General features: G+C 39.6%; 1 protein-coding gene across 1 annotated transcript; it reads right to left on the reverse strand.

The window, feature by feature from the left end:
- Window positions 1-1,656: 1,656 nt before the first annotated feature.
- LOC125287562 (urotensin-2 receptor) lies at window positions 1,657-24,856 on the reverse strand. Its single transcript, XM_048233457.1, has 3 exons — window positions 24,387-24,856; window positions 21,626-22,717; window positions 1,657-2,658 (listed from the first exon to the last, which is right to left on the reverse strand). Exon 2 carries the CDS (start codon window positions 22,713-22,715, stop codon window positions 21,627-21,629), a length of 1,089 nt encoding a protein of 362 aa, XP_048089414.1. The 5' UTR covers window positions 22,716-22,717; window positions 24,387-24,856; the 3' UTR covers window positions 1,657-2,658; window position 21,626.
- Between the last annotated feature and the right edge of the window lie 1,183 nt (window positions 24,857-26,039).

The raw sequence follows: 26,039 nt of genomic DNA on the forward strand, positions 1-26,039 counted from the left end.
GGTACCTGATGTAAGGTATAGCTCTTCTTCTACTAAAGGCAGAACAATGCCCCCAGGCTATAACAATGACACCTTCACATTACAGTGCACCATTGAAACAAAGTGTTATGAGTTAGCGGCCTGACTGTGGTAAGATGGCCACGAGGTGCGGACGTCGACCTCCATTGGCCAGCAGCACGGACGAGACATCTAGCCATTCTATATATATCTATAGTTCAGCTCATCAGGCAAGGAGGTGTGGGTGGTAGATGGCGATGCTAGTAGGTTTCTAGTCTGTAATGGCCTACATGTCATTACAAATGTTGTGCAACAAGGACAGGAGCGTTACGGATGTACTACTATACCAAGACAGTAGTGTGTCTATCAGAAATATGGTATGACATTCTTAATTCTGAGACTATTTTGGAGCTCAGATATGGAAAAAACGTAACCCCACTTCCTACTCTACCCCATTTTAGAAGTTCTAATCTAGTGCTTAGGAACACTGTGAGCACATTTTCAGAAACAAAAATGTAACACAGCTGCAGACTATGTCGTTTCCCATATCATCAGGAAATGTATAAAAGTATTCCTGTTCACTTGTGAATGCAGTAGATTTATTGAACATGTTAGCCCATAGGAGGAAAAGTGGTGACATGTTAGGCTACTGAAAACATCTTCATTTTATTATCATCATTTAAAAAATGATTACAATATACTTTATTTTTCTATAGACAAAATGTTAACATTTGACTAGGGAATGATGACATTTATTTGTGATCTCAGAATCCTTTCTGAGTGTAAGCTATGCAAATTAATTTGGCTAGTGTTAGCAGTAAATGAGAAAACTACACCCCATGTCCAAAAGCTGTACAGCAGGAGGGATGAAATATGGAGAAACGGGGTGTGTTCAAGAAACCCTGCAGGCGAGCAGGTTAGTTTTAGAGAGTATTAGAGTGCTTTTCCTTACTGTGGTAACTGACCCAAAGTTTCAATTAATTTTCTTATTGGAAAGGAAAAGTGTTTCCCTGATTTCTTACTACTGTATGTCTTTTAGCATTTTATGAAAACAAATAAAGTTCCCAAGTAAGGAAGACTGATTGATTTATACAGAGTTTGTCTCCCCTTCATTTAATGAAGCAGAAGATGTAAAACAACACATCTTTGTCTTATGTGCAGTCTGTACACACTTTCAGATAGCCCAACCAATAGGGGGCAGAGGGTATGGTAATCAGGTCCATCTGGCTTTCCATCTGTGTGCGTGTGTGTGTCCACTCACATAACTTTAGTTATATTCTGGTCTAATTTCCTTCAGATTTTCATAGTGTTCCGCTATGATACCAATGAACAATATGGATGAACTCATAGTGCTAATAAGGGTGATCCTTGAGACCCATAAAAAGACAATTGTGTGGCACGCACTGTTCAAATGATGCAAACTAATGCAGCTGTCACACCAGGCTTTAGGTCTATCTAGGAGGTCTCATTCCTGCTCCTGGCACCCCCTTGTACTAAAAACATTACATCTATGTCGCCTCCAAGCGCATTTGATGAGAGTCTGTGTAATGAAAAGGCCCCTGATGAGTTACATTACGTGTGTTTAGCTAAACAGCAGTGCCACTGATGAATGGAGTCAGGAATGCAGAGCAGGAAAAGATGAAAAAGATGCCTAGCAGGGAGGCTTGCAACCTTCGGTTTATTCAAACCACAATGATATCTTAGATATAATTAGAGTGCTTTTCCTGATAATCTTTTGTATATTATTACAGACAGTTACTAAAACAGCTGACGGATTAAAGCCTCGTCACAAGTGTAACACAGTGGTGCAAAGTAGAAAGGAAATTTGTTTGAATAAAAACACTATCAAAACAGCTAGTAATTGGGTCAGTCACTGATGTCATCAGATTTTCACATCATGAAATGCTAGAATACCGGTACTTGTAATTCTAAGATGAAAGATGCATTGACAGTCACACAGATAATGAAATACAAGCACATTAGTTGCCCTTGACCATATGTAGAAAATTGTGAGAGCAGCACATAATAATCCTGCATATCTGAAATACTTTTCAGATTCTCAAAAAAAAGAAGCATTAGACCACAAGGAAACCCTCTGCCTGCATGTTTTACATGCAAAGAATGTGCTGCACTACAGAGCCAAAAGATAATGGCAGATTGGGAGTGTTGTTTAATTATATATCTTACATTGCACACAAACCTTTAAACTTTACATTTGACTGACATGATAAAAAAAGCTCTTTGTAAACTCACGAAGAACATGCATTTTGTTTTTTGTTCTTTTATCAGTGGTTGAAAACATGCAGAAAAGGGGCTTGGTTCTGTGTGGATAGCTCATTCATTACTAGATAAATACCATGGAGTAAAATGTGGATACAGATTAATGAGGTATTACACTTCTGCCAAGCATCAACGAGGAGGTCAGGTGCACAAATCAACTGTAAAGGTAACAATTCTGTGAAAGACTGGAGGCAGAGCAAAGACAGTACTCATAATACTTTTCCTTTCCTAAGCATGCTTGGCTGTTTTGAGGCACCCGAAATCTATGAGGCCGCGGTGATATGTCATCTATTGAGCGTTGAATCGGGTCCACCACTTTTCCTCTTTTAGCATGGGATGCAACTTTACTTCTGAGTTTGGCAGTCTGTCTCTCCTTGGTCCCTGCAAAAAAAAACAATCGTTTTATAACCAAGAGTTGTAGGCTGTCTGCATCTGCTGCTCTAAACTCACACGCACGCAAACTTTCCACCCTGTTGGCTCTCATGTCTTAGAAAAAGGCATTTGTCTGAGGTGGACCTTGCTTCAGTGTGGTATGGAATTGATTAAGTCACAAACCCTGAGCCAAGAATGAGGTCGCTTTATCCATCATACCTCCATCCCATTGCCTATTACGGTAGTCCTCGACACCTATTGTTTCATGAGTTGGCAGTATGATAAAAGTCAAACTATTCATATCTTGTGGAAGCTAATATTACAGAAATTCAGTTTATTCACACTTTGCATGGATACTGCCAGGTAATTACAAGGTAATATCACAGAAGGTATGAATTTCTAAACTGTGAAATAATTTGCTGTGCAGAGTGCAACAGGACATTTTGGTTACACGGTGTGATGCCATAATGACCAATGTGTATCATTATTGTATGGGATGGATGAAAGAATGGCTTGTAAATGCGCTAAAAATAAAAAAATATCAAAAACTTGAGGAAACATAAGAAAAACATGAGAGAATTTTTTCAGAGGTCGGACGTCTTGAACCACAAAAAATGTATCTGTGGGGTGAACCACTGTTTCATCAGTTTTATGCAACCCAAGAACATTTGTTTTATTTTTGAGTTTTGAATTCATGGCTAATTCATGATTCAATGATTCCTCGGGTAGGTAGATTGAGATAGATAAACCCTGGTATTGCCATCTTGGAACATCTCATCAGGGAAGAAAAGACTGAAGCAACCCAGATCATAACACTGCCTCCAGAGACTTTTACAGTGGCTACTATGCAGGACTGGTGCGTTCCACACACACAATGTCACACAGACTCATTGAATTGAAACTAAACAGCTGTAGCAAAACCACTTGTTTGTGAAAATAATTGAAAAGAAGGCTTTCATATGCTAGAGGGCATAACAATTGGACTGTGGTGCAATGGAAAAAAGGTCATGATGGTCTGATAACTTCAGATTTACCATAGTCTAGAGCCGGGCATGTCAGGGTATGAAGAAAAGTACATGGCACGATGGACCCCTCATGCTTTGTGCCCACTGTACAAGCCTCCAGAGGTTATGATCTGGTGTTGCCTCAATTGTGCAGCTCTAGGCTCAGCAACATGTTTTGGTTATGAAATCAGATGGCTATCTAAATCTGCTAAATGATCAAGGATTTTCCCTTCCCTTATGGCATAAGCATATTTCATACTGTATGTCTATTTACCAGCATGTTTGATACTTTTTGTTCTCCTTACCAACAACAACAATAGCACATTGCATTTATATACTGTACCACTTCTCTACGTACCAAAAGCACTTTGCATTGAAAGGGACAAGCCTTACTGCTAGTACCACCAGCAACCACCAGTCAGCAGTATTATTTTCTTGGCCTGCTGATTCACTGTATGCACATATATTGTAATGTAAAAATTGGCAAAACCTTTAAGTCTCTATGTCAAACCAAAGCCATACCAGTCTGATTACCTTGCATGTAAATAAAGAACAAAATTGCAGTATTCTAGATTGCTACACTGAGGGGTAGATTTACTAACACTATTGCAGTTTGCGCTGCGTCTGCAAGTTCGATATTAGCACACATTGTGCTTCCTCACTGTGCGCAGTATTTATCAAGCCAGCAGCTCATCTGGTAACTAACCTTTCTCCGCCCTCTACCGCAATTTATGAGCATCCACAACTGATAGGCATATTTCAATCACAAGTGCAGTTTAATGAAGTTTGCTGATTACAACATTAAAACGAATCAAACATTTAGCGATCATGAAACATTAATCCAATACATTAACACAATATGTATTGAATACATGATAAGATGTCAACAAGCAGGGAGATAATGAAGAGCCGTTGTTCTATCCAAACTACTTGTGGTAGGCTATGGAAGATTGGTCAAATCTAGCAAGTAGGCAAGTTGAAGTGGATAACTATAAAGTGAAAGTAAGACATTCGAAAGCCCAACGAAATTTAAGGTTGCTTTGGATAAAGTACAACACAAAACTGGTGCTCTGAATCGCGATTTTGTTGTCCCTTGCGGGATCAATAAAGTGTCTGTCTGTCTGTCTGTCTGTCTGTCTGTGACTGACTGACTGACTGACTGACTGACTTACTTCACAGCAAAACAGACATGCGCTTTCATGGGCAGTTTTCGTAAACACAGGGGAATACCTAATTAGGCGCATTTTACGCTTCTCCTTCTACATTTTAACACGACACTCCCACTTTTCCCGGACCCTCCTCTAAATGCATATGCATGACTCGGGAAAACGCAATTTGCCATTTTCAGCTCCTGCAACAGGCAGTTTGCGTTTCTGTAAATAGGCCTGTTTGTAAATAGCTCGCATCGGTTACGTCAGTCTTTGCGAACAATTAACGCCTGGAAACAGGTGGAAACGGCTTGATAAATCTAGCCCTAGGTGTCATAGTTTATTCAGTCCCAAGTTACAACAGTACAATTTTCCCCATCTGTAACTGCCACCCCAAACCCTATTGGCTAACTTTGTTTCAGCATGTTATTACTGTCATGTTAAAGCTTTTGTCACCATTCCATTTCTACCATTGAAAAACTGGCCAATCAATTTGGTAGCTAATATTAACCACTGAAAATGGCCGATCTTCATGAAACTTCATGAGCTCATTTATTATGCCACTTGTAGGCCTTTTCAACAGAGAACCGGCTCCGTTCTGGTTCATGCTCCAGATGTCAAACAGTTTGGAGCAAAAATATAACAATTCTGAACCTGAAAAGTTGGTTCTGAGTGTCCATGTTATTTTCCAGTTCAGTTATGCACACAACACCTTCTCTTAATTACTAATGCTTGGTTCTGTTCTCAAAACTGGTGGAAATGTGAGCTGTTCCACTAAATAGAGGGTGGTGGTAGCGTAGTGATGAAGGAGCTGGGGTAACATGCAGTAGCCAGAAAAAGTTGTGAGTTTGATTCCTAGATAGATAGATACTTTATTGATCTCCAAGGGGAAATTGGCTCTTGTAACAATTGAAATATTGAAGTCACTCATTTTGGATAAGCGTCAGCGAAATAGATAGATAGATAGATAGATAGATAGATAGATAGCACCAAGGTTCAAAATTGTTCTGAACTGAACCGGTTCAAGAACCAGTTCTCTGTTGGTTGAAACAAGTTACATACCACATATGAGACAAATCGACCATAAGTGAGCGCTGTACTAAATATGCAATTACAACCACTGAGATGGTTACCCTATATTGCTCATATAGCTATGCGCCAAATGTTAAGTAAATTAGAAGTAAGGTAGCACTATTTTGCATTTTTGTTCATTGCATTCTAATTTGCTGATGTGATACTGCGAGATCTCAAGAATAATTTACTCTACAAAGTTCAAAGTGACCCTGAATGTTTGTGTCCCTAAATATAAGAGGAGTGGTGGAAGAGTGAAAGGGTAATAGACAGGGGAAGATATATATTTCTACCATATTAAAAACAAAAGGTAATGTTGACGTGTGAGTTTGTTTTTCTTTTCAGTGGTTGTGTCTTGGCTGGCCAGCCGCCATATCTACAACTTTCAGAGGTCTTATTAAGCAAACTTAAGCAGCTGTTCAACAGTCACTTCCAGAGGGCATACATTTAAGATAAACATCTGTTTACCATCTGTTGATAGAATTACTCCTGGGTTACTATGTGCCTCGTTGAAATGATGGGAAAAGGGCAAAGTCCTTGAGAAAAATGAGAGTATAGTTCTATGTCAAATCAGCCTAGAAAATCGGCACATTTCATTTTCCATTAGTCTTATTACATTTTTTGATGTGAGATGTGAGAAGAAGTTGTTAATGTCAATTATTACATGGCTCTTAATGCTGTAGAATGCTCCATTAACTTGAATGGGCCTTCCCAACGTTCAGAGGTCTGATAACTTTATATAATATTTGTTAATAGTTAACTAAATGTCTTTTTGACACTAATTAACAGTTATTTCTTACATAATTGAAATGTTAAATGTTTATTTACAAACTATAGGTTAATATAAAAGTGAATGACATATTATTATTTATTACATGGCTCTTCTCAAGGCAAGTAAAACGCTCCATTGACTTGAATGGGCTTTCCCAAAGTTCTACGGTAAAATATTTTCATGCTGCAAACATTAATTACCGCTGTCAATGGCAACGGAGTTTGTGCTTCTACTTCAGGTATTTTATATCACTACGCAAGAACTGGAACTTCATTCAAAAGTGAAAGCAGACGGTTGATCAGCTGTGTTCTAAAGAATGTTTGAATCAAGTTCGACGTGTGCTGTTGCAAATGCCACGATGAACATGAACAAATAGGCTAGGCTATGTAGGCTAAAGCAAGCGCGCCCTTCTGAGCAGAACAAGTATATATATACTCTTTTTCCCGTGAGAGAAATTTGGTCTCTGCATTTATCTCAATCCGTGAATTAGTGAAACACACACAGCACAGAGTGAACACACAGTGAGGTGAAGCACACACTAATCCCGGCGCAGTGAGCTGCCTGCTACAACAGCGGCGCTCGGGGAGCAGTGAGGGGTTAGGTGCCTTGCTCAGGGGCACTTCAGCCATGCCTACTGGTCGGGGTTCGAACCGGCAACACTCCGGTTACAAGTCCGAAGTGCTAACCAATAGGCCACGGCTGCCCCCAAATTAAACTGTGCTTCTGCCTATCTTATTATGAACCACTCCTCATAGGACCCTTACAATAAAGTTGGTTGCTTAATTAATATATTAGTAATAGCTATCAGTGTGGGGCCCCTTATAATAAAGTTGGTTAAGCTTAATTGATATATTAGTAATATAGTAATATACACAGACAGATTATAATATTATATCTACACAGATTAGTAATATACAGACAAAGCTAATGACATGAATGAACAATGTTGATACAGTAGCTAATGTCTCACAGTCTGAAAATCCTAGTACATGCAATACATAGTACAGGTCGCATTCTCAAGCCAGTTGACAGACTGCTTCAAACTATGTCAAGACAAGATATTGTTCACACACATCCGTCTATGCAGGCTATCTGCAGGTCAGTGTTTCAGGTTTTTCATGATTAGACATAGTTAGAGTTGAGGTCACACATTTGGTAACATGGTTATGTGGTCCAAGCTTTTCTGATTAGCTTTATGGAGAATTTATGGAATTTATGGTTTTATGGTCTTGTGGGGTGTATAAGGCACCCTACTGCCAGTGGTTGGTTGTGTGAGAGTTTGCGTACCTCTTCTTCCACTTCATCCTTATTGGATACCTTTGTGGTTGGCTGTCCTGTAATTGGTGACCCTCTGCCTAGTGTTTGACTGTAGGCTACTTTTTGCCTTTGTAAGTACTGTTTGGTTGCTGCTTGAATTTGGTGAAATTCAGGGGAGGTGGCTGTAACAGAGTTAGAAATGTAGTTTAGTGTTTGTATGGGATTTTTTTGCCGTAAATTAAGCAGCTTTATTGAGATTGGTGTTTTGGAGCCCCCTTTGGAGAAACGGTATACTGCAGCTCTGCTGCGTTTTGTCCTTGTATTGTTGCCGTACCCGATCATAAGTGGTATGCTTTGCACAAAGATTGTTAAGGCGGAGCTCTGCCTTAACAATCTTTGCTTTGCATTGGGTAGGTTGACTGTACAAAGCACTCCCTACTTTGTTTTAATTTTGTAACTGTAAAATGTTGTGTAAATTGAGAACTTCGATATATATCACCTGTATTATATTACTTTACATGTATTGTTAGGATTTGGGTGCAATTCTAGCAACTTAGCGAAAGTTTATTAATGTTTTCATTATGACCACAAGTTCATACACATTGAGTCTTATGTGACTAGCTGTAAAGTCCGCTAGCAACTTTCCATGCATTTAGTGTAGTTTAGTTTAGTGTGTATGGAAAGTGCAATTCATTCTAGCAGGAAATGAATGTACATTTAGTTTAGCATTATGTTTATGCATTACCTCCGTATGGTCTACATCTGTGAGTCTCAAAATATTTATTAACTGTCGTTCTGTGCACCTGAACATTCCCTTGCTAGTAGGGCTGACAGTGATGGTATAGGAATGATGCATGTAATATAGCCCATTCAACTACTTATTTTTATTTTGCTTGTGCAGATGCTGTGTTATGTATGCCAGTGCCTGAAGGCATGTTTTGTTTTAACTTTTCCTAAAGGAATACATGTGATAAGCCAGTTTTGGTCTCAGTCCCTTCACCATCAGACTAATAGTTATATATTACTAATATATTAATAAAGCTTAACCAACTTTATTATAAGGGTCCCCCATACTGATAGTTATATATTACTAATATATTAATTAAGCTTAACCAACTTTGTTATAAGGTGCCCCACGCTAATAGCTATATACTACTAATATATTTATTAAGCTTAAACTTTATTGTAAGGGTCCTATTGGCAGTGGTTCGTATTGGGATAGGCAGAAGCACATTGAAACAAATATTAATACAATATTAGTTAATATATTTGATAAAACATTAACATCCATATTTTATGCAAACAACTAATATTTAATTAATGATGAAAAAACTTGTGCCAAATAGATATTTTAGTAACAATTAACAAATATTAACAAAGGGTTAGGTAATTACTAGTTTGCTATTTATTATGGCACCTTATTATGGAGTGTTACCCAGATAATTAACATTCTAGGCTAACTTGACTTTCACAAAAGGGAACTTGAGGAAAACTGCAAACAGGCAGCCGTGGCCTACTGGTTAGGGCTTAGGTTTTGTAACCGAAGGGTTGCCGGTTCGATCCCCGACCAGTAGGAAAAATGTGGGTGGGGGAAGTGGTTGAGCACTGCTCTCCCATGCCCACATCCATAGCTGAAGTGCCCCTCACTGTTTCCCAAGCATTCTGTAGCAAGGCAGCTCACTGCTCCAGGTTAGTGTGTGCTCTGTGTGTTCACTAATTCACAAATGGGAAAAATTCAGAGACCAAATTCCTTGTATACCCAAGTATACTTGGCCTAAAAACCTGATTTACATTTCCCATAATTTTGGTCTGCTGAATACGAACATTTTGTGAATTTTGCATTTTAAGCTAGGTTTCTTTAGTATTTGTCTCTTTTAGGTGCCAGTGTCTATAAATAAATGAAATAAACTAATTGCCACCTTTCTACATACATATTTGAGTATTTAGAACAGAAGCTTCTATTTCTCTAGATTTGATTAGCTAAATGGGCTTAGCCAGCTGGCGTAACTGCTGGAAATGCAATAGAAACTCTATAAAGAATGGAAACCGCTTATAATAGGTACTAACTAATGTACTTTCTGAAGCAAAAATGAGTGTCACCTAAGATCCTGAACTAATTTATTTTTGCCTATCAAAACTCAGTCACTGAGAATGGGATTAATGAAAGTCCAAAATCCATTTGTCAAAAAAAACGCAAAAAAAACAGATTCTCTGAAACATAATTAAAAAGCTTTGTTTACATTTTTATAGTTGATTGAGTTGAACAACACTGCTAATTTTACTCCTCTCTCTGTGATCATATAAAGCCCGCCCCATGCCAGATAAACAGGTAAGATGGCTCCTGGGATTTTTGCAATTTGGAAATCGGCTTCAATGGGGAAGTCTCCAGAATGATCTGCAGAGCAAATTCAAACAAGTTCATAGGGTTCCCCCAGGCTAAGAGAACATTGATTAAAGAAAAGAAAACAACAAAATCTCAACACTGGTGGGGCATTTATTCACACATAAGATAGAACTGCAATAAATAAATGAATGAATCTGCAATTAACCGTATAGACAGGTTTTATGGGTTACATTGTGTATCAGGTTTGTATCTACTTCTTAAGTTGGGAAAATACTTGTTCTGAACATTGAAGGAGTATACACATATACTATATTCATTGAAGGAGTATACACATATACTATATTGAAATATATATTGAATATATATTTATCTTGCCAATTTATTATTAATACATTATTATTGTAATTTTCCATTTTAAAAGCATTCACAAAGAATGTATTAGTCTATTTTATTAGTGCTTTTGTCCCCCAGTTGTTTTGAAAGTTGCTCCTTAAATTTGCAAAGTGCATAAGAAAATATTTGATCAGTAAGCATATCAAGCTCTTTCAAGTTTTGGATTACATTTTAATTTAGCATTGGCTTTTTATATGTGAAGTTTAATTGCTAATGGGGAAGCTGTGATGCATGTGGCAGCATCTGTATCACATTTCTGTTCAACCATCATATGAGACCCTGTCAAATTAGACCCAGATCCCAGGGATGTACTGTAGGGTTGAATGGCTCACAAGGCTCTTTGCAAATATATTCCGGTCTTACTCAAAACTACTCTGGTCCCCACAAAGGTGTACATTTTTTTATCATCCAAAAGTTGATAGGCTGTTTTAGACCAGATGATTCCTTTAAGACAACTTGAATGCTACCAAATTCTATTTAAAACATAACTAATGGCATGCTTTGGGAAGCTGTATATTCTCCAGAATATACAATTAATTATTTTTGCTGATATCACATTTTTATATAAAATGTATAATATTTCAACAATACAATTAAGATGCTGTTTTCCACATATAATAATCATGAAATCCTGATCATGCCATCTTCAAACATTCAAAGTTATGTTGCAAAAAAATGCAGATAATTCATCAGAAAAGGAGACTTGAATTTCTCAGGGTTCTGTGGAGTGGATATGAGTCATGTCTGTGGGCAAACATTTCTCAGGATCTGAAGCAATTTGAAAGGAAGTGGGATTTAGTGACCTTGTTGAAGCTATCACAGCAATCACTTCTCAGCAAATCTGAATTTAACCAAATCCCACAGGATTGTCATCTTCCCAGTGTTACTATGGGAATGGTCTCACACAATGTGTTATTACCAAACTCTTGTTGTGAAAATTGCAGTGGATTTTTTGAGGATGATATCACACTTCCCCCAAAAACACCACTCATGCACATGCGCACGCACACCCTCAGAAACTCATGCCATAATGATTAAACAGCTCAAACGCACTAAGAGGACGTGGCTATAACATCACTATCATTTATTTATCATTAACACATTCAGTCATATTGCATGAATACACAAAGAATTTATAGTGGTTGATTTCTCTCAATTTAAACCAAACTATATAACACTTAAGTAAAATAGTTAGATATGAACTTGTCTCCCCATGCTGGCCTCCTTGCACTGACTCCAAGTGAAATTCATTGAAAATCCTTTCATGCATGCTTCCCCCTGACACCATTCTGAATGGCTTGGCTCCAAGGACTCAATTGTCACCTTATGTCCAAGAAGAAATTGTTTACTGCAATGTGGATGACAATTTTCAGAGGGCTAAAAATGATTACAAATCCACATGTTCTTTAAAGAAGACAGCAACTATCATGGGATCTGAATTGATGCACACGCTCTTCGCACAGGGAGCAGGCACAGGTTCTGCCACCCACTTTGCCCCGTCCTGTGGATTGTGTGCTGTGCCCTGAGCCCTGCCCTAGCACACCATTTCCCCGTCTGCTGCTCAACGCATGCTTCATGGCCCTTTAATTACTTCCCCTGCTCCTCTGGGACACACCATAGTGCTTTCCCAGACCACCCTTTCCATTCACAATAGATTGTTTACTGGGACGAAAACTAATGAAGATAGCCTATAGGATGAGCAGAGAGACAGAGAAGTCATTAGGAAGAAAGAAACTGAAGAATCAGGAAACAGCTTTTGTCACACAATAGAACAAATATAAATGGCAAGAAATTAAAAATATTTCTTAAAAATAGAAAAAAACAGTCTTAGAAAAGGAAATTCCCTCTTCAACCCCACTGGATCATCTATGTTATATAAAATATACATTAAAGAGCTTAAGTAACTTTTTTTGTGAGCTTATTAAGCTTTTATGCTTTTATTTGAAGTGATTACATGTGTGTTATTTGAAAGCTCATGGAAGGCAATGTACTGGGTTATCTAAACATCAGTGGTTATCTAAACACCATAATAAGGCATGGGATGTTGTGTGTGCGTGTCTATGTCTCTAGTATGCCAGTTTAGAGGCAGAGTCAACCTTCAACTATTCTACTGAAGCGTGACCAGGAAAGAGCCATGGGAAAGCCAATTGGAAACCCTGTAATCAAAGCGTCTGAATTTAAAAACCAGTCCTGTCAACTTGGCATGTCCCACCTTTATGGTCCAGTCACTCAATCCACCATACATTGATTTAATAACTGATGTCAGGTCAGAGATGGTTTTTATCAGCTAGAATTATGTTACTTTTAAAGTTTTAAAGTCCCATTTAATTGGAAATGACAATAAGTGAAATCAGAGTAATACACATTATTAAGTAAGAGGAGCAAGCTGAGACAAACCGAGGAGATGCAGGAATTAAGTGGGAAACATTATGTTCTTTCCAGGATCACTGGGAAAGTATTTACAAGTGTGCAACAAAGAAAGAAGCAAGGCTATAAATGAAGTCAACTGTCTTGATTCAGTTAAAGTGCGGTGGATAGTTTTATTAGCAAGCGTTTCCAGTACATCTCATAGATACAGTGAGAGTCCTGCATTGTATCAACTTTGCCACTCTAGGTAGAGAGATTAGGCATGCAAGCAGTGCAGGAAAACCTCAGGGGTGTTAGGGGCCATTAGCACATTTATTCAGGATTAAGGGTGTGAGGTTTACACACTCACAGCTCTTAACATTAACTGATTTCCATTATACATACAACAGATCAGACCTGTCAAAGAAACTGACCCTGTATATGGTAACATACAGTCTTCTAAGAAATAGCCTCACAGTGTTTAGGAAAAAATGCACAATCAAAAATTAGTACAGTATTGATGCACTGATAAAAAAAATTCTGAACGAATGATTAGTACCAGAGACTTTCTAATGTGGAGACACAGCACTCAAAAAATACTCCATAGAAATGCATGGGGCTAGTTTGTCACGCCAATGCGTCGTGAAGCCTTGCTCACGCGCATTTTTGCCGAAATGGATGCCCAACGAGTGCCCAAAAAGCGTTGTCAAATGGCCGCCGAGTGGAGGGACTTGCCTAAAAGGACTTTGTTAGTACTTAACAGTTTAGAAGTGAAGTCATATAGCCTAAATAACAATAATAATAATAATAAAAATACCAATATTAGTAATAGACTAAATACAATTTGGGAGAAGTTTAGCTTGAAAAAGCTATGTATCTATGTCAATTTGTATCTATAACTATGTATCTATACCATTTAAATAAGAAATCCAGAAACCCAAATTTTAAATTTGCATAAAATCTTCTTTTTCTAATAGACATTTGATTTGCTAGAGGAAGATTTATTAACTCACTATTTGCTTTTGATGTCATGCAACTAAGGTTGATGGTTTAAACTCCTATATTTTATCACGTTTTGAACCCACAGCTTACAATTCTTCCCTACATTAGGAGAATTCCCACATTTTAATTTGCATAATACAGTGGATGGAAACGTGCACTGATTACCATTTTCTTTAGCCAAATTGCTTGAGAAGTGTATGGCGTTATTTAGCTGACTTATGCCGCCTTCATGCCACATCGGATATTCGGAAATTCGGACCTCCTATAGAGGAAAAATTACTTGAATGCAAAGTCGGGTCAGATTAATAGTATAGCCTAACTGAACTAAACATCAATAGCACTACCTGTTTTTGTGAAGCAGAAGCACCTGGTGCACTTGAACTTGCCATATCGATGATGGGTGTCGATCATCTGGTTGAGCCTTAATCCATGACGTGTTTCAGGTTGGGAAAATACACGGAGAGCGAGGAGAAGTTTCAAAGTGAGAGCAAGCAGGAGACAGCCCTGGTGAGTGGCAGATGTGAACGTCATTTCTGTGCTCTCAATCATAATTGTTACACTTGTGATAACAGTTTTATTCACCACAAGATTATTTTTCACCCCTGTTTCTATATTTACACTGACGATTCCTGTATCTGCGCTTGTTTTCATTATTTATGCGCTTGCATAATTAAGTCAGCTAAATAACGCCATACAAGTGGTGGTACGGCGGACGGGTACAATTTGAGTGGCGGTACGGCAGGTGGGTACGATTTGAGTGGTGATACGGCGGACAGGTATGATTTGAGTGGCGGTGTATGATTGGCCGGGTAATGATTTGGTGGTGATACGGACAATTTGGTGGCGGTACGGCAGGTGGGTACAATTTGAGTGGCGGCACGGCAGGTGGGTATTTGAGTGGGTGATAATGCAGGACAGGTACTATTTGAGTGGCGGTATGGTGGGCGGGTACGATTTGAGTGGGGGTACAATTTGAGTGGCGGCACGGCAGGTGGGTACAATTTGAGTGGCGGCACGGCAGGTGGGTACAATTTGAGTGGCGGCACGGCAGGTGGGTACAATTTGAGTGGCGGCACGGCAGGTGGGTACAATTTGAGTGGCGGCACGGCAGGTGGGTACAATTTGAGTGGCGGCACGGCAGGTGGGTACAATTTGAGTGGCGGCACGGCAGGTGGGTACAATTTGAGTGGCGGCACGGCAGGTGGGTACAATTTGAGTGGCGGCACGGCAGGTGGGTACAATTTGAGTGGCGGCACGGCAGGTGGGTACAATTTGAGTGGCGGCACGGCAGGTGGGTACAATTTGAGTGGCGGCACGGCAGGTGGGTACAATTTGAGTGGCGGCACGGCAGGTGGGTACAATTTGAGTGGCGGCACGGCAGGTGGGTACAATTTGAGTGGCGGCACGGCAGGTGGGTACAATTTGAGTGGCGGCACGGCAGGTGGGTACAATTTGAGTGGCGGCACGGCAGGTGGGTACAATTTGAGTGGCGGCACGGCAGGTGGGTACAATTTGAGTGGCGGCACGGCAGGTGGGTACAATTTGAGTGGCGGCACGGCAGGTGGGTACAATTTGAGTGGCGGCACGGCAGGTGGGTACAATTTGAGTGGCGGCACGGCAGGTGGGTACAATTTGAGTGGCGGCACGGCAGGTGGGTACAATTTGAGTGGCGGCACGGCAGGTGGGTACAATTTGAGTGGCGGCACGGCAGGTGGGTACAATTTGAGTGGCGGCACGGCAGGTGGGTACAATTTGAGTGGCGGCACGGCAGGTGGGTACAATTTGAGTGGCGGCACGGCAGGTGGGTACAATTTGAGTGGCGGCACGGCAGGTGGGTACAATTTGAGTGGCGGCACGGCAGGTGGGTACAATTTGAGTGGCGGCACGGCAGGTGGGTACAATTTGAGTGGCGGCACGGCAGGTGGGTACAATTTGAGTGGCGGCACGGCAGGTGGGTACAATTGGTACAATTTGAGTGGCGGTACGGCAGGTGGGTACGATTTGAGTGGTGATACGGCGGACAGGTATGATTTGAGTGGCGGTATGATTGGCCGGTACGATTTGAGTGGTGATACGGCGGGCGGGTACAATTTGAGTGGCGGTACGGCAGGTGGGTACAATTTGAGTGGCGGTACGGCAGGTGGGTACGATTTGAGTGGTGATACGCTGGACAGGTACTATTTGAGTGGCGGTATGGTGGGCGGGTACGATTTGAGTGGCGGTACAGCGGGCGGGCGCAGTCCCGACATTCGTGATGCTTGCGTGCACAAATTGAGAACACGCCAGCCTGCCTCCAAGCTTTTGAGGTGGCGGTGGGGCACTTCAGTTTTGAGTTGTCTTTCAGATGACAGACGAAGTGGGAGAGTGCAGGGCAGAGAACGGAGACCGCTTCCCATCTGAAAAGCCCTTTAGGCAACATATGAAGGAAAGGAATAGCAATGTTGTCAATGCAGGAGCTGGCTGGACTCTGGTTCAGTGTGTGCTGCTAGATGTGAGGAATAAGTAAAACAGTGCCTGGGCCCTTGGGCCTGGGTTGGCCTGATCCAGGCAGTGGGGAGGAGTCTGAGGGGAAGTCACTGTAAACACAGTTTTCAAAAACCTATTTGAGGTGCTGAAATTGATCATGCTGTCCACTAGCACTGGAAAGTACTGAAAGCGAGAGATTATAGGGCCAATTCATCAGAAATGGGCTGGAGATAGCTGAGAGTGGTTTACTGTAAGATGGCTTTGCTTCAAGATCTGTGAACAAACAATCTAGTACATCATCATTGACTGCCGGTTTGAGCCCCATGAAAAATCAATATCAAGCTCTCCTCAATAGTAGACCTGATTCCAAACACTCAGGGCCCTATCTTATACTTGACACATCACCGTGCCAGGCGAAACGGAACTTTCTTTGATAGTTTGTGGCCAACAAAGTTATCATTATCCTGCCATGCCCACATGTTGTCTAAATAAAGAGGTCTAGATAGCAAATGAACTTGCGCACCGTAGGCGTGTCAATGAAAAAACAAGGTTGAAAGTGAACTGTGAAATATTTCACTGTTATTTTGAGAGCACACTGTCAAGATGTCTAGCTTGTGATCTGCCTAGTGGTGAGATCTAAGCAACAAATCTCTGGCAACGCAATGCAAAGACTGTGCTGATGTGCTTGGATGAATGTCCTTGGGATTTTTAATCAGTCGTTTGAATGTTATTGTCGTAAAGAACTCCAAGACACACAGCAGATGAATGCATTAGTGATTTGATTTGCCAGTGGAGCTCGATGAACAGTAGGGTAACCTTTTGGATTGCAAGTCGTGACCGTATCTAGGGTATCTATGGCACTGTTTGGAGCATGAATGAGATCATGTTCTTTGCCAGCTTTGTCAGTAAGAGGACTGGAACCTGTTTTAGGTTAAAGCAGTATATCAAGGACATGAGCTGAATTTGGACTTCAGAATGACCCATCAACAGGATGTAAGATATGAAAACCATCCAAACAAGGTGAATTTAACTAAATCCTGTTTCCAGGAAATATGTCACTCTCCTCATCGATATTTCCTCCCTTTTCAGATTGCCTGCATAATACTACCCTGGTAACGCCCAGATCTTCACAATTGTACAATTGGGAGTGGGTTTGGAAAAGTTCATTCACTTACGACTTCCAGCAGGGGCATAACTAGCAGAGCAAATCCCAAATTTGTCCGAAAGTTCATATGGGTATTCCCAGGCTAGCACAGTGAGGTGAAGCACACACTAATCGCGGCGCAGTGAGCTGCCTGCAACAACAGCGGCGCTCGGGGAGCAGTGAGGGGTTAGGTGCCTAGCTCAAGGGCACTTCAGCCATGCCTACTGGTCAGGGTTCAAACCGGCAACCCTCCGGTTACAAGTCCGAAGCGCTAAGCAGTAGGCCACGGCTGCCCTAAATAGACGCCTGTCTCGTTTAAACGCATGGTGTGGCTACAGGTTTGGGTTAAAGGCCGGTCTCAAATAGAGGCCTGGTCTGTTTTTTAGTTTTGGGTTGTATTTAATCTTCTAAAACCCGTCAGATTGTCTGTTTAAGCCAGTATGGTGCAGACTCACATGCTAACGTTATGATTAGATAGCATTAAAAGACTGCGGTGTGGAAAAACTAGAGTTCCAAATTGTATAACTTTTTTTGTTCAATTTCGTTTTTTCGTTCAATTCATCCCTTTTGTTTCAAATTTGCGGATAGGCCTATGGTAGCTTGTTTTTATGCTGGCAACAAAACAAAAGGGTTCACAAATGTTTTTCTTTATTCTAAATGTGTGCCGCCATGGCGATAAAGAGAAAGAAGTAGGATGATTTGAAATGTAATCTGACTGTTGTCAAATTTGCCAAATAAAATACGGGAGAAACAATATGGTTCATGCTCTCTCATGCTGTTTCATTCGTGCTGAAAAGGAGGGAGAATAAAACATTACGCACGTTCCACTTTTGCATAAATAATTCCTGAACGGTTTTGGTCAAGGCTGAAAATGCAACTGTATTTGACAGAGGACAGATATAGGTTGCTAGTGACAAAATATGAGCTTTCAGTGTGATACGATCTTTTTTGTAAATTAAGTTTGATCAAAACATGTTTCATGTTCTGGCTATCCCCGCTATTTGGATCTTATCTCACTCAATGAACAACATCTAACACTAAATGAATGATGATCCGTAATTGTCATCGGATAGCCTAGTCATATGGGTAGACATTCAGTGTGTTTGAAATAATTAATTTGATAATATTTTCCATCTTTGCAGAGGAAAAGTTTTGTGTAAAGGGAATTAAAGACCTGTCTCATATAGACGCCTGTCTCTAATACTAGCCGGTGCAGTTTGGCAATTTGGGAAAATAAAAGCCTGGGCTATTATTTGGAGTTTACGGTACAAATGTAAAGAAATAAGCAGATATTCATACAAAACACAATAAATAACAACAAGAACAAAATAAACAAACTACATGTAAGATGAAAGATGTAGAGTGTGTGTGTGTCACCACCCTAAATAAATAAACAAACAGTTAATTTGCACACATATCTCAATTTTCACAAATAAAAATCATGCTATTTTATTGTGCTTTTCATGTGTTTTTATTAAGTAAAAATAAATATGTAATACACCTCTGGTTTGATTGAAATTACCTGTAGGCTTAAGTCATAATTAAAAAATGATTTATGAACATTCATTGAAATTGCTTATCTGTTTCTCTAAATGAACTCTTAATAGTAACTGCAGAGGTAAGTGAGGAGACAGTAATTCCAATCCTGACGACTAAATTTAGTTCTGACTCTTACCCTCACTTGCACAGCTAATGGCATTTGTGGGAAATATTCTGGGTCTTGAAAAAAGATGTTGGAGTTGGATTTCTTCTTCAAAGCCTGAATTTTCTTTCTTTTGTTTAGTCTTTCTATTTATTTTAGAGTCACGCCGACTGTATTAGTTTATTTAGATTAACTAAATCCTGTTTCCAGGAAATATGTCACTCTCCTTTAACATCGAGATTTCCTCCCTTTTCAGATTTATGCAATACAGGAAACATAATTCATAAGACAATTTGGTGCAAAACATTTTATAAGGTATAGTTCTCTCTATATGTGTGTATCTGTGTGTTTATGTGTTAGCTTGGTTCTAAAACAAAATTACATTTGTTCTAAATCTATATTTAGAAATACAGGAGCAAATATGTCCTCTGTTGGCATCACACAATACACAGACTAATACACACACACACACACACACCGACACAAGCCTGGGAGGAGAGCATTGAGTTCTGCTGACCTGTTTCCTGTGGAACTTTCAGTGGAAAGGACAGGTGATAAGTTGTTTTTGAAACCTAATAATAGCTGTGGAAATGCCTAACTTGATTGTGTCTGGTGGTGCGCCATAATATCAGACGCTCACAACTAATTATTTACAAGCTGTTGCCTTTTTTTTTTTTTTTTTAAATATAATTTAAAACCATAATAATTATGATGATAAACAATGTGTTGTAAAGCATCTGCTAGATATAATAATACTAATATTAATATTATTATTAATAATAATCCTAATAATAATAACCACAATTATATAATAATCTATTATCTATTACATGCAGGCAACGCAAGGTTAATAAATCATATTACTATCTGAAACATTTAGAAAAATGTACCCTTTCTGAGGAGCTGAAAATGAAAGAGAATAATACCCACCCTTCATCAAGTCAGCTACTTTGTGAAGTGTTTTTCTCCAGTTAATTAGATCAGTTTGAGGCAATCAATGAGCAGTTAAACCCTTCAGGTTGTATAATGAAAAATCACTTTTCCCCCCTCACTTTTTAAATGATTTTCTTATTGATTTGCTCTGGCTTTTTTCTGTGTCAGTCATGCTTTTCCCTCTCTCTGACTGAGTTATCATTTGCTAAAATCTCATTCTAAAAAAAAGCAATGAAAGCGAGTAGAAAGGGTGAAGAGAGAAGACTGCAAAAACAGTGAGGTTGCGTGGGAGGACTGATTAGTCTGTGTACTCTGCCAACAGGACAAGGAAGGTGGTTTGAATGGCTGTTAATGGTTTTAACACACTTTACACATTATGCTGGCTGTCATATGCAAAATTGTGAACCTATAAATTGGATGAAAATATGTGATACAGACATGCAAAAAACCATCAAATATTATTCCATCCTTGATTAATTCAATATTGTTACTTAGTATTTTATCAGTTGTAATACTGATTTATTGCTTAAAAACACTAAGCTTACGAAAATACCATATGATGATTGATTTTGGCAGTAACCAACCTCTTTCTAAAATGGGACCGTCAAACAGAAAAACAATCCTAATCCACAGAAGGCTACTTATGATTCCGACTGTTATGATATGTCATCTTATCTGTGTAAAATGCTTTGACAAATGACTGCTGTAGGACTTTGTGAGTCTGTTCTGCTTACAAAGGAGAAACATATTAATTCACAACACAAATTGGGAAACAAAGGGCTACATGGCACTCTCCCAGCTGGGCTCATGCACATCATTTAAAGGATAGCTGTTTACATTTTGCTTTGTTACTAACCTAGTGAAAGGCCTCATATGGCAAATCTCAGTGGAAATTACAAACTTCTCTACCAGTGCATTTAATACATTCAAAGTGCATATATTTCAATATTTCTTATCATTTGGTTCAGTGAACTATGCATTTATTTCTCTTCCATACTAGTTTGCCCTTTCCCAATCCCCCCTATACCCTGCTTCTTGCTTCCAACTATTCAAATTACTCCAACTACTATCTTCACTGATTATCTTCCGCTAATACAGAGGAAAAGATGAAAAGTAAAATGTTCTCAGCATATGGCATGACCGGTCTTCTGGTTGAACCTGTATCTCTTTACTCTGGAATATGCAGCCATCGCTATTCATCACTGTTCATGTGCATACTGAGTTGTCAAATCTAAAAAAGTAGAGGTTTATTCCCCCATACCAACTAATTCTAAAAATATTGTTTTTGATTGGGCTTATTATTTAAATTATACCTTACATTATGGTATACCGGACTTTGTACATAAACATCAATTGCATTAGTGTAGTGGGTATGACATCATGTTATTGCTGTGTTAGTGCATCATGTTATTGCTGTTGTTTTCTGTGGTGAATACCCAAATGGTAGAACCTACCTTACAAACTGCTGTTGTTGGTGCGTGAGGTATGTGATAGCACAAAATTTTCTGTGCACTGTTGACTGCTGGAGGACAGGGAGCGGCGAGGGGATCGCTGGAAGCGGTTCCGCCGGCTGAAGTAGCTACCTGTGGTCCAGGTCCTCTGACGCTTATGCAGATAGTCTTTATAGTTCTTGGTGAGCAATGTGTAAAGGAAAGGGTTGATGCAGCTGTTGCTATATGTCAGGCAGGTGGTCAGATAATTGATGATGCGCTTGATTTTGGTTGAAAGTCTCATGGTTTGGTAGAACTGGCCCAGAAGCTGCCAGATCCAGAAGGGAAGGAAGCAAGCCCAGAAGAGCAAGACAATGGTGAAGATTAGATAGAGCACCTTCTGATTGGGGAGCTTCTTGGTCTGCTTGAAGGTCTCTGTCTGGGAGATCCAGTATGTGCGAGCAAGTCGAATGTACAGGTAGCCAATAATCATCCCGGGAGCCACTATGCTGGTGCAAAACAGGAAGGAGATATAGATCTTGTAGGAGAGTTCATCCAATGTGGGCTGACACATGTGTTTGTTGCCTACTGCCTTGAGCTCGATTCCAATTATCATTGGTAGGGTGAGTACAAGAGAGGCAACCCACACAAGCATTGCAATAGCCTTGCGGTAACTCTTGGAACGTTTGACTGTGTCAAAGGGCTTGAGCACAGCAAAGTAACGCTCGGTGCTCATGACAGTCAAGGTGAAGATGCTTGCATGCATAGTGAGGAAATCCATACTTATGAGGATCCGGCAGCCTACATCCCCAAAATACCACCCCTGCAGAAAGTGTGTACACACCACGAAAGGGATGGTAAGCAGGTAGAGTAGATCTGCCAGCGCAAGGTTGATGATGTAGATGTACATTGAAGCTGCTGAGCGCATCGAATGGCACATAACCACCAGGGTATAGATGTTACCTGACACACCAACTAGACACATGAAGGAGAGGACAGTGCCTATGGTGAAGGTTGCTGCTGAATCCTGGGATGAAGTATTCAGAGGTGGGTCAGTAGTATTAGGAAGTGGCTCTGCCAGCCCCACCATAGGTTCAATGGAAACAGTGGACATGTCTGTGCAGAAATATACAAATGAGAAACCAACAATTAACACAGCAAACCAAAGAAGTAGTTTGTATTAGTAATCAACAATCAGGAAGAGATAGATAGTCAGGATGACTTGGGCCAAATACATTAGACATTACATTTGTATTTTATTCTGAATAATAATGATGTCTAATGTCCTTTAGGGAGGTAAAGTACCTTGCCCACATTTTCCAAGGCAGTATATAATACAGTTGAAATAGAAAACAGATGCAATTTCTCTGAATATTTGCCAAAAAAGAGAATGGACAAAATAGGGCATGCATGAAATGGGTAGTCACTGTTACACAATAAGTGTGTAGAAATATATGCTGAGATTTGAGTGTCTTCCTGTCCAAAGGTCATGTAAAGCTGTGTGTTGTCTGCACATAACAATGAAGAAAGTTGTGATTGGACATAAGTGGACAATACTGTCCATCAGTCCAATCATCAAACCTTAAGGTACTGCAGTGGTATTAATCCTGACAATTCATCTGATGCCATTATCACACAAATAGAACGAAAATCTATTTTCTGGCAGATATTGAAGGAGTTATTGTTATTGTAAACATCAACTCATTCAATCAACTCATTAATTATCAACTCATCTGCAAACATTTAATAATTCTACATATGTTTCCTTTACAACAAAGGAAGCAAGACAAATTTCTGTGCCTGATGTTATCAGAAATCTTCAAATCTTAAATACTCTTGCGCACATCTGAGAATTGGCACAAGTTCCTTCATATGTTTTAAAAAGTGAACGAAAACTTATGTGACATGTCATTGATTAATTGTGTTTACATGTTGACAGTGTGCACATATTTGAAATCAGGATGAATTTTAAGATTTTAAGCTCAAAGAGGCCGTAGTTGACTGTTATTTCACATGTATGGACACTGCTCTGATACAAACATCAAAGGGCTTGTTATGGACAATGCGAAGCTTACTGTAGCTGTAGAAGCTCATTCACACATACTACATTACACCACTTGAAATAGTGACACAACCTGATGCTGGATATATTTTTTATATTATTATTTACATTTTGCTCAGTATGGTCTAAAAAGGAAACACACCAGTTGGCCTGTTATGGACATTTCAAATAGTTTCATTTCTTATGCACAATTTGTTTTTAATTGATACTGCAAACAAGTGAGTCTCACAAATAAATGTGCTAGTTTGATCTTACAAGGCCCTTACACAGGCAGCACAAACAAGCCATCATTGTGAACAGTAAAATATTCACCTTTAAAAGAAAGGCACATCATTTAGGCATGCAATGCCCTGTGGTTTTTGGTTTGGGCTTTTGGGTATTGATTTCATGCTTTCCCCAAATTACACACGGCAGAGGAAAATGATGAAGGGCAGGTAGAAGTAATGAGACTGAATCACTTTTCTCAGGTCTATAAAGGGCTGTTTTAGTATTAATGCAATTTTTCATAACATGTTGTCTTAGCCAAAAGACAGCACACTTAGATTAAAGGTGAAAGTTTTTCAACAATGTGGACAAACTTGATGAGAATTCACTCATCTTCACTCATCAAACTTGAGAGAATTTACTACCTGAATCTAATGGTGTTGCCTCCTCTGGTCTGATAGAGAAGGATAGGTTATAAAAGAAGGCAGCAGCGGCTTGTTAGAGAGGAAAATATCCTACCTTGATTTTATACCCACGGACTGGGGCATTTACAGAATGAATGAGAATGAAATGCTCACTATCATTTCTATAATCCCTCAGAAGTTCATCTATAGAGTAGGTATTGCATATCCAGCACAGTCAGTGATAAAAGGCATCTTGAGCTCCAGAATCCAAATGCTGCAAAAAAATCTTCCTTTTGAATTTGTGTTGTCTTCTATCTTCAACATGGATTTGCCAGAATAAAGGTACAGGACAGCCTTAGATATGATTCTGCATTGTAGATAGCAAGTATTTTCCATTCAGTATAAAAACTCTCCAATTAAGTCTTGATGAAAGGGTCTCTGTGTAATAGATACCTATAAAAAATGAACATTTGCTGAGGAATTTACTAACATCCTGTCAACTACAAGCTACTCTCACTAACAGCTGGGTTTGGGAAACTGTTCTACAGGCAACAATCGCTGTTGTGTTAAGGAAGGGATTTGACAGGCTGCAGCTCTTGCAAGTCTAATGTGGGAGGGGAAAGGAGGGTGGGAAGAAACGAGAGAGGGACAAAAAGAAAGAGTGGGCTGGAGGAAAAGGGGGATCAGAGGGAACTATGCAAGAACATGATAGAAGCCTATCTTACTGCTCTTGTTTGTAGAGCAGCTTGGAGTACTCTTTTTCATGATCAGATGGATTACAGTACTGGAATAGTGTAGCCACACACCACAATGTGGATATAATGGTTGCCAAGGGTCAAAAATGTTTTTTTGTTAAACTATCTGGCTGCATTTTCTTCTTTATTAGGCAATAGGACATACAATATAAAGAGCAACCAATGCATTCCTATGTTCCAAAGAAATAGGCATAGAGGCTTAACAATGGGATAATCATGCAGAGAAGTATTATAGCAGCAGACTTTTCTGGCACTTATGTATAATATTTGCAACAACCCCTCTTCTGGTGTTTTATACATCATTTTTTATTTTGGGGTGGGAATTGAGACATTCTCAAGACATTTCTTGTGTGTTATTTTTTTATTTAATAGTGTCATATGATGTAAACATTTCGAGGGACCCTTCTTAAATACATGTGATTATTACCAGTAATGCACATAAGGATATTAATAAAATTATTTTGAAGGATGCAGTGGCTAGAATGGCAAGATGGCCAGATCACCGATAGCTATGGAATACACTCAAAACAGAATGGAACAGCTGGAGCAGATTGCAGGCAGTGAGAGCTCATGAGCTGTCTAATGGTCATGGAAGACACAATACTCACTTACAAATGTGACATTCTTACTTCATAGAAGCCAATAGATTTCAGTTCCATCCTATTTCTCAATACTTCATTCTAACCCTTTTTAGAGAATTCCTGTGAAATATAAACCTCTCTTTGGTTTATGAGTATAGTAAACGTTTGTCTAATGTGTGTTGGTAGTCTGAAGAGTAAGAGTGCTTTTGGTATTTTGACATATGCATGCAATCATCTTTCATAATACAGCTACAGGTGGTGTTCCCTGGGTCCAAGTAGCAGGTGCAAGCCATGGCGTACTGTACGGCAGAATTAGCATATATCTAAATCACTGGTTTTGACCCTTTACCATTGTATCTGGATGTGTATGAGCTACCTCCCTTAGCTAGCCTGCCTCTCCCATCGGTACGCCTCAACTATGAATACCACCCT

The sequence above is a fragment of the Alosa alosa genome, chromosome 22 (assembly GCF_017589495.1).
Source record: "Alosa alosa isolate M-15738 ecotype Scorff River chromosome 22, AALO_Geno_1.1, whole genome shotgun sequence".
NCBI classification, from domain to species: Eukaryota; Metazoa; Chordata; class Actinopteri; order Clupeiformes; family Clupeidae; genus Alosa; species Alosa alosa.

Bases quoted from the DNA above. Each gene is read 5' to 3' on its own strand.
- LOC125287562 (XM_048233457.1), bottom strand. From the start codon at position 22,715: ATGTCCACTGTTTCCATTGAACCTATGGTGGGGCTGGCAGAGCCACTT.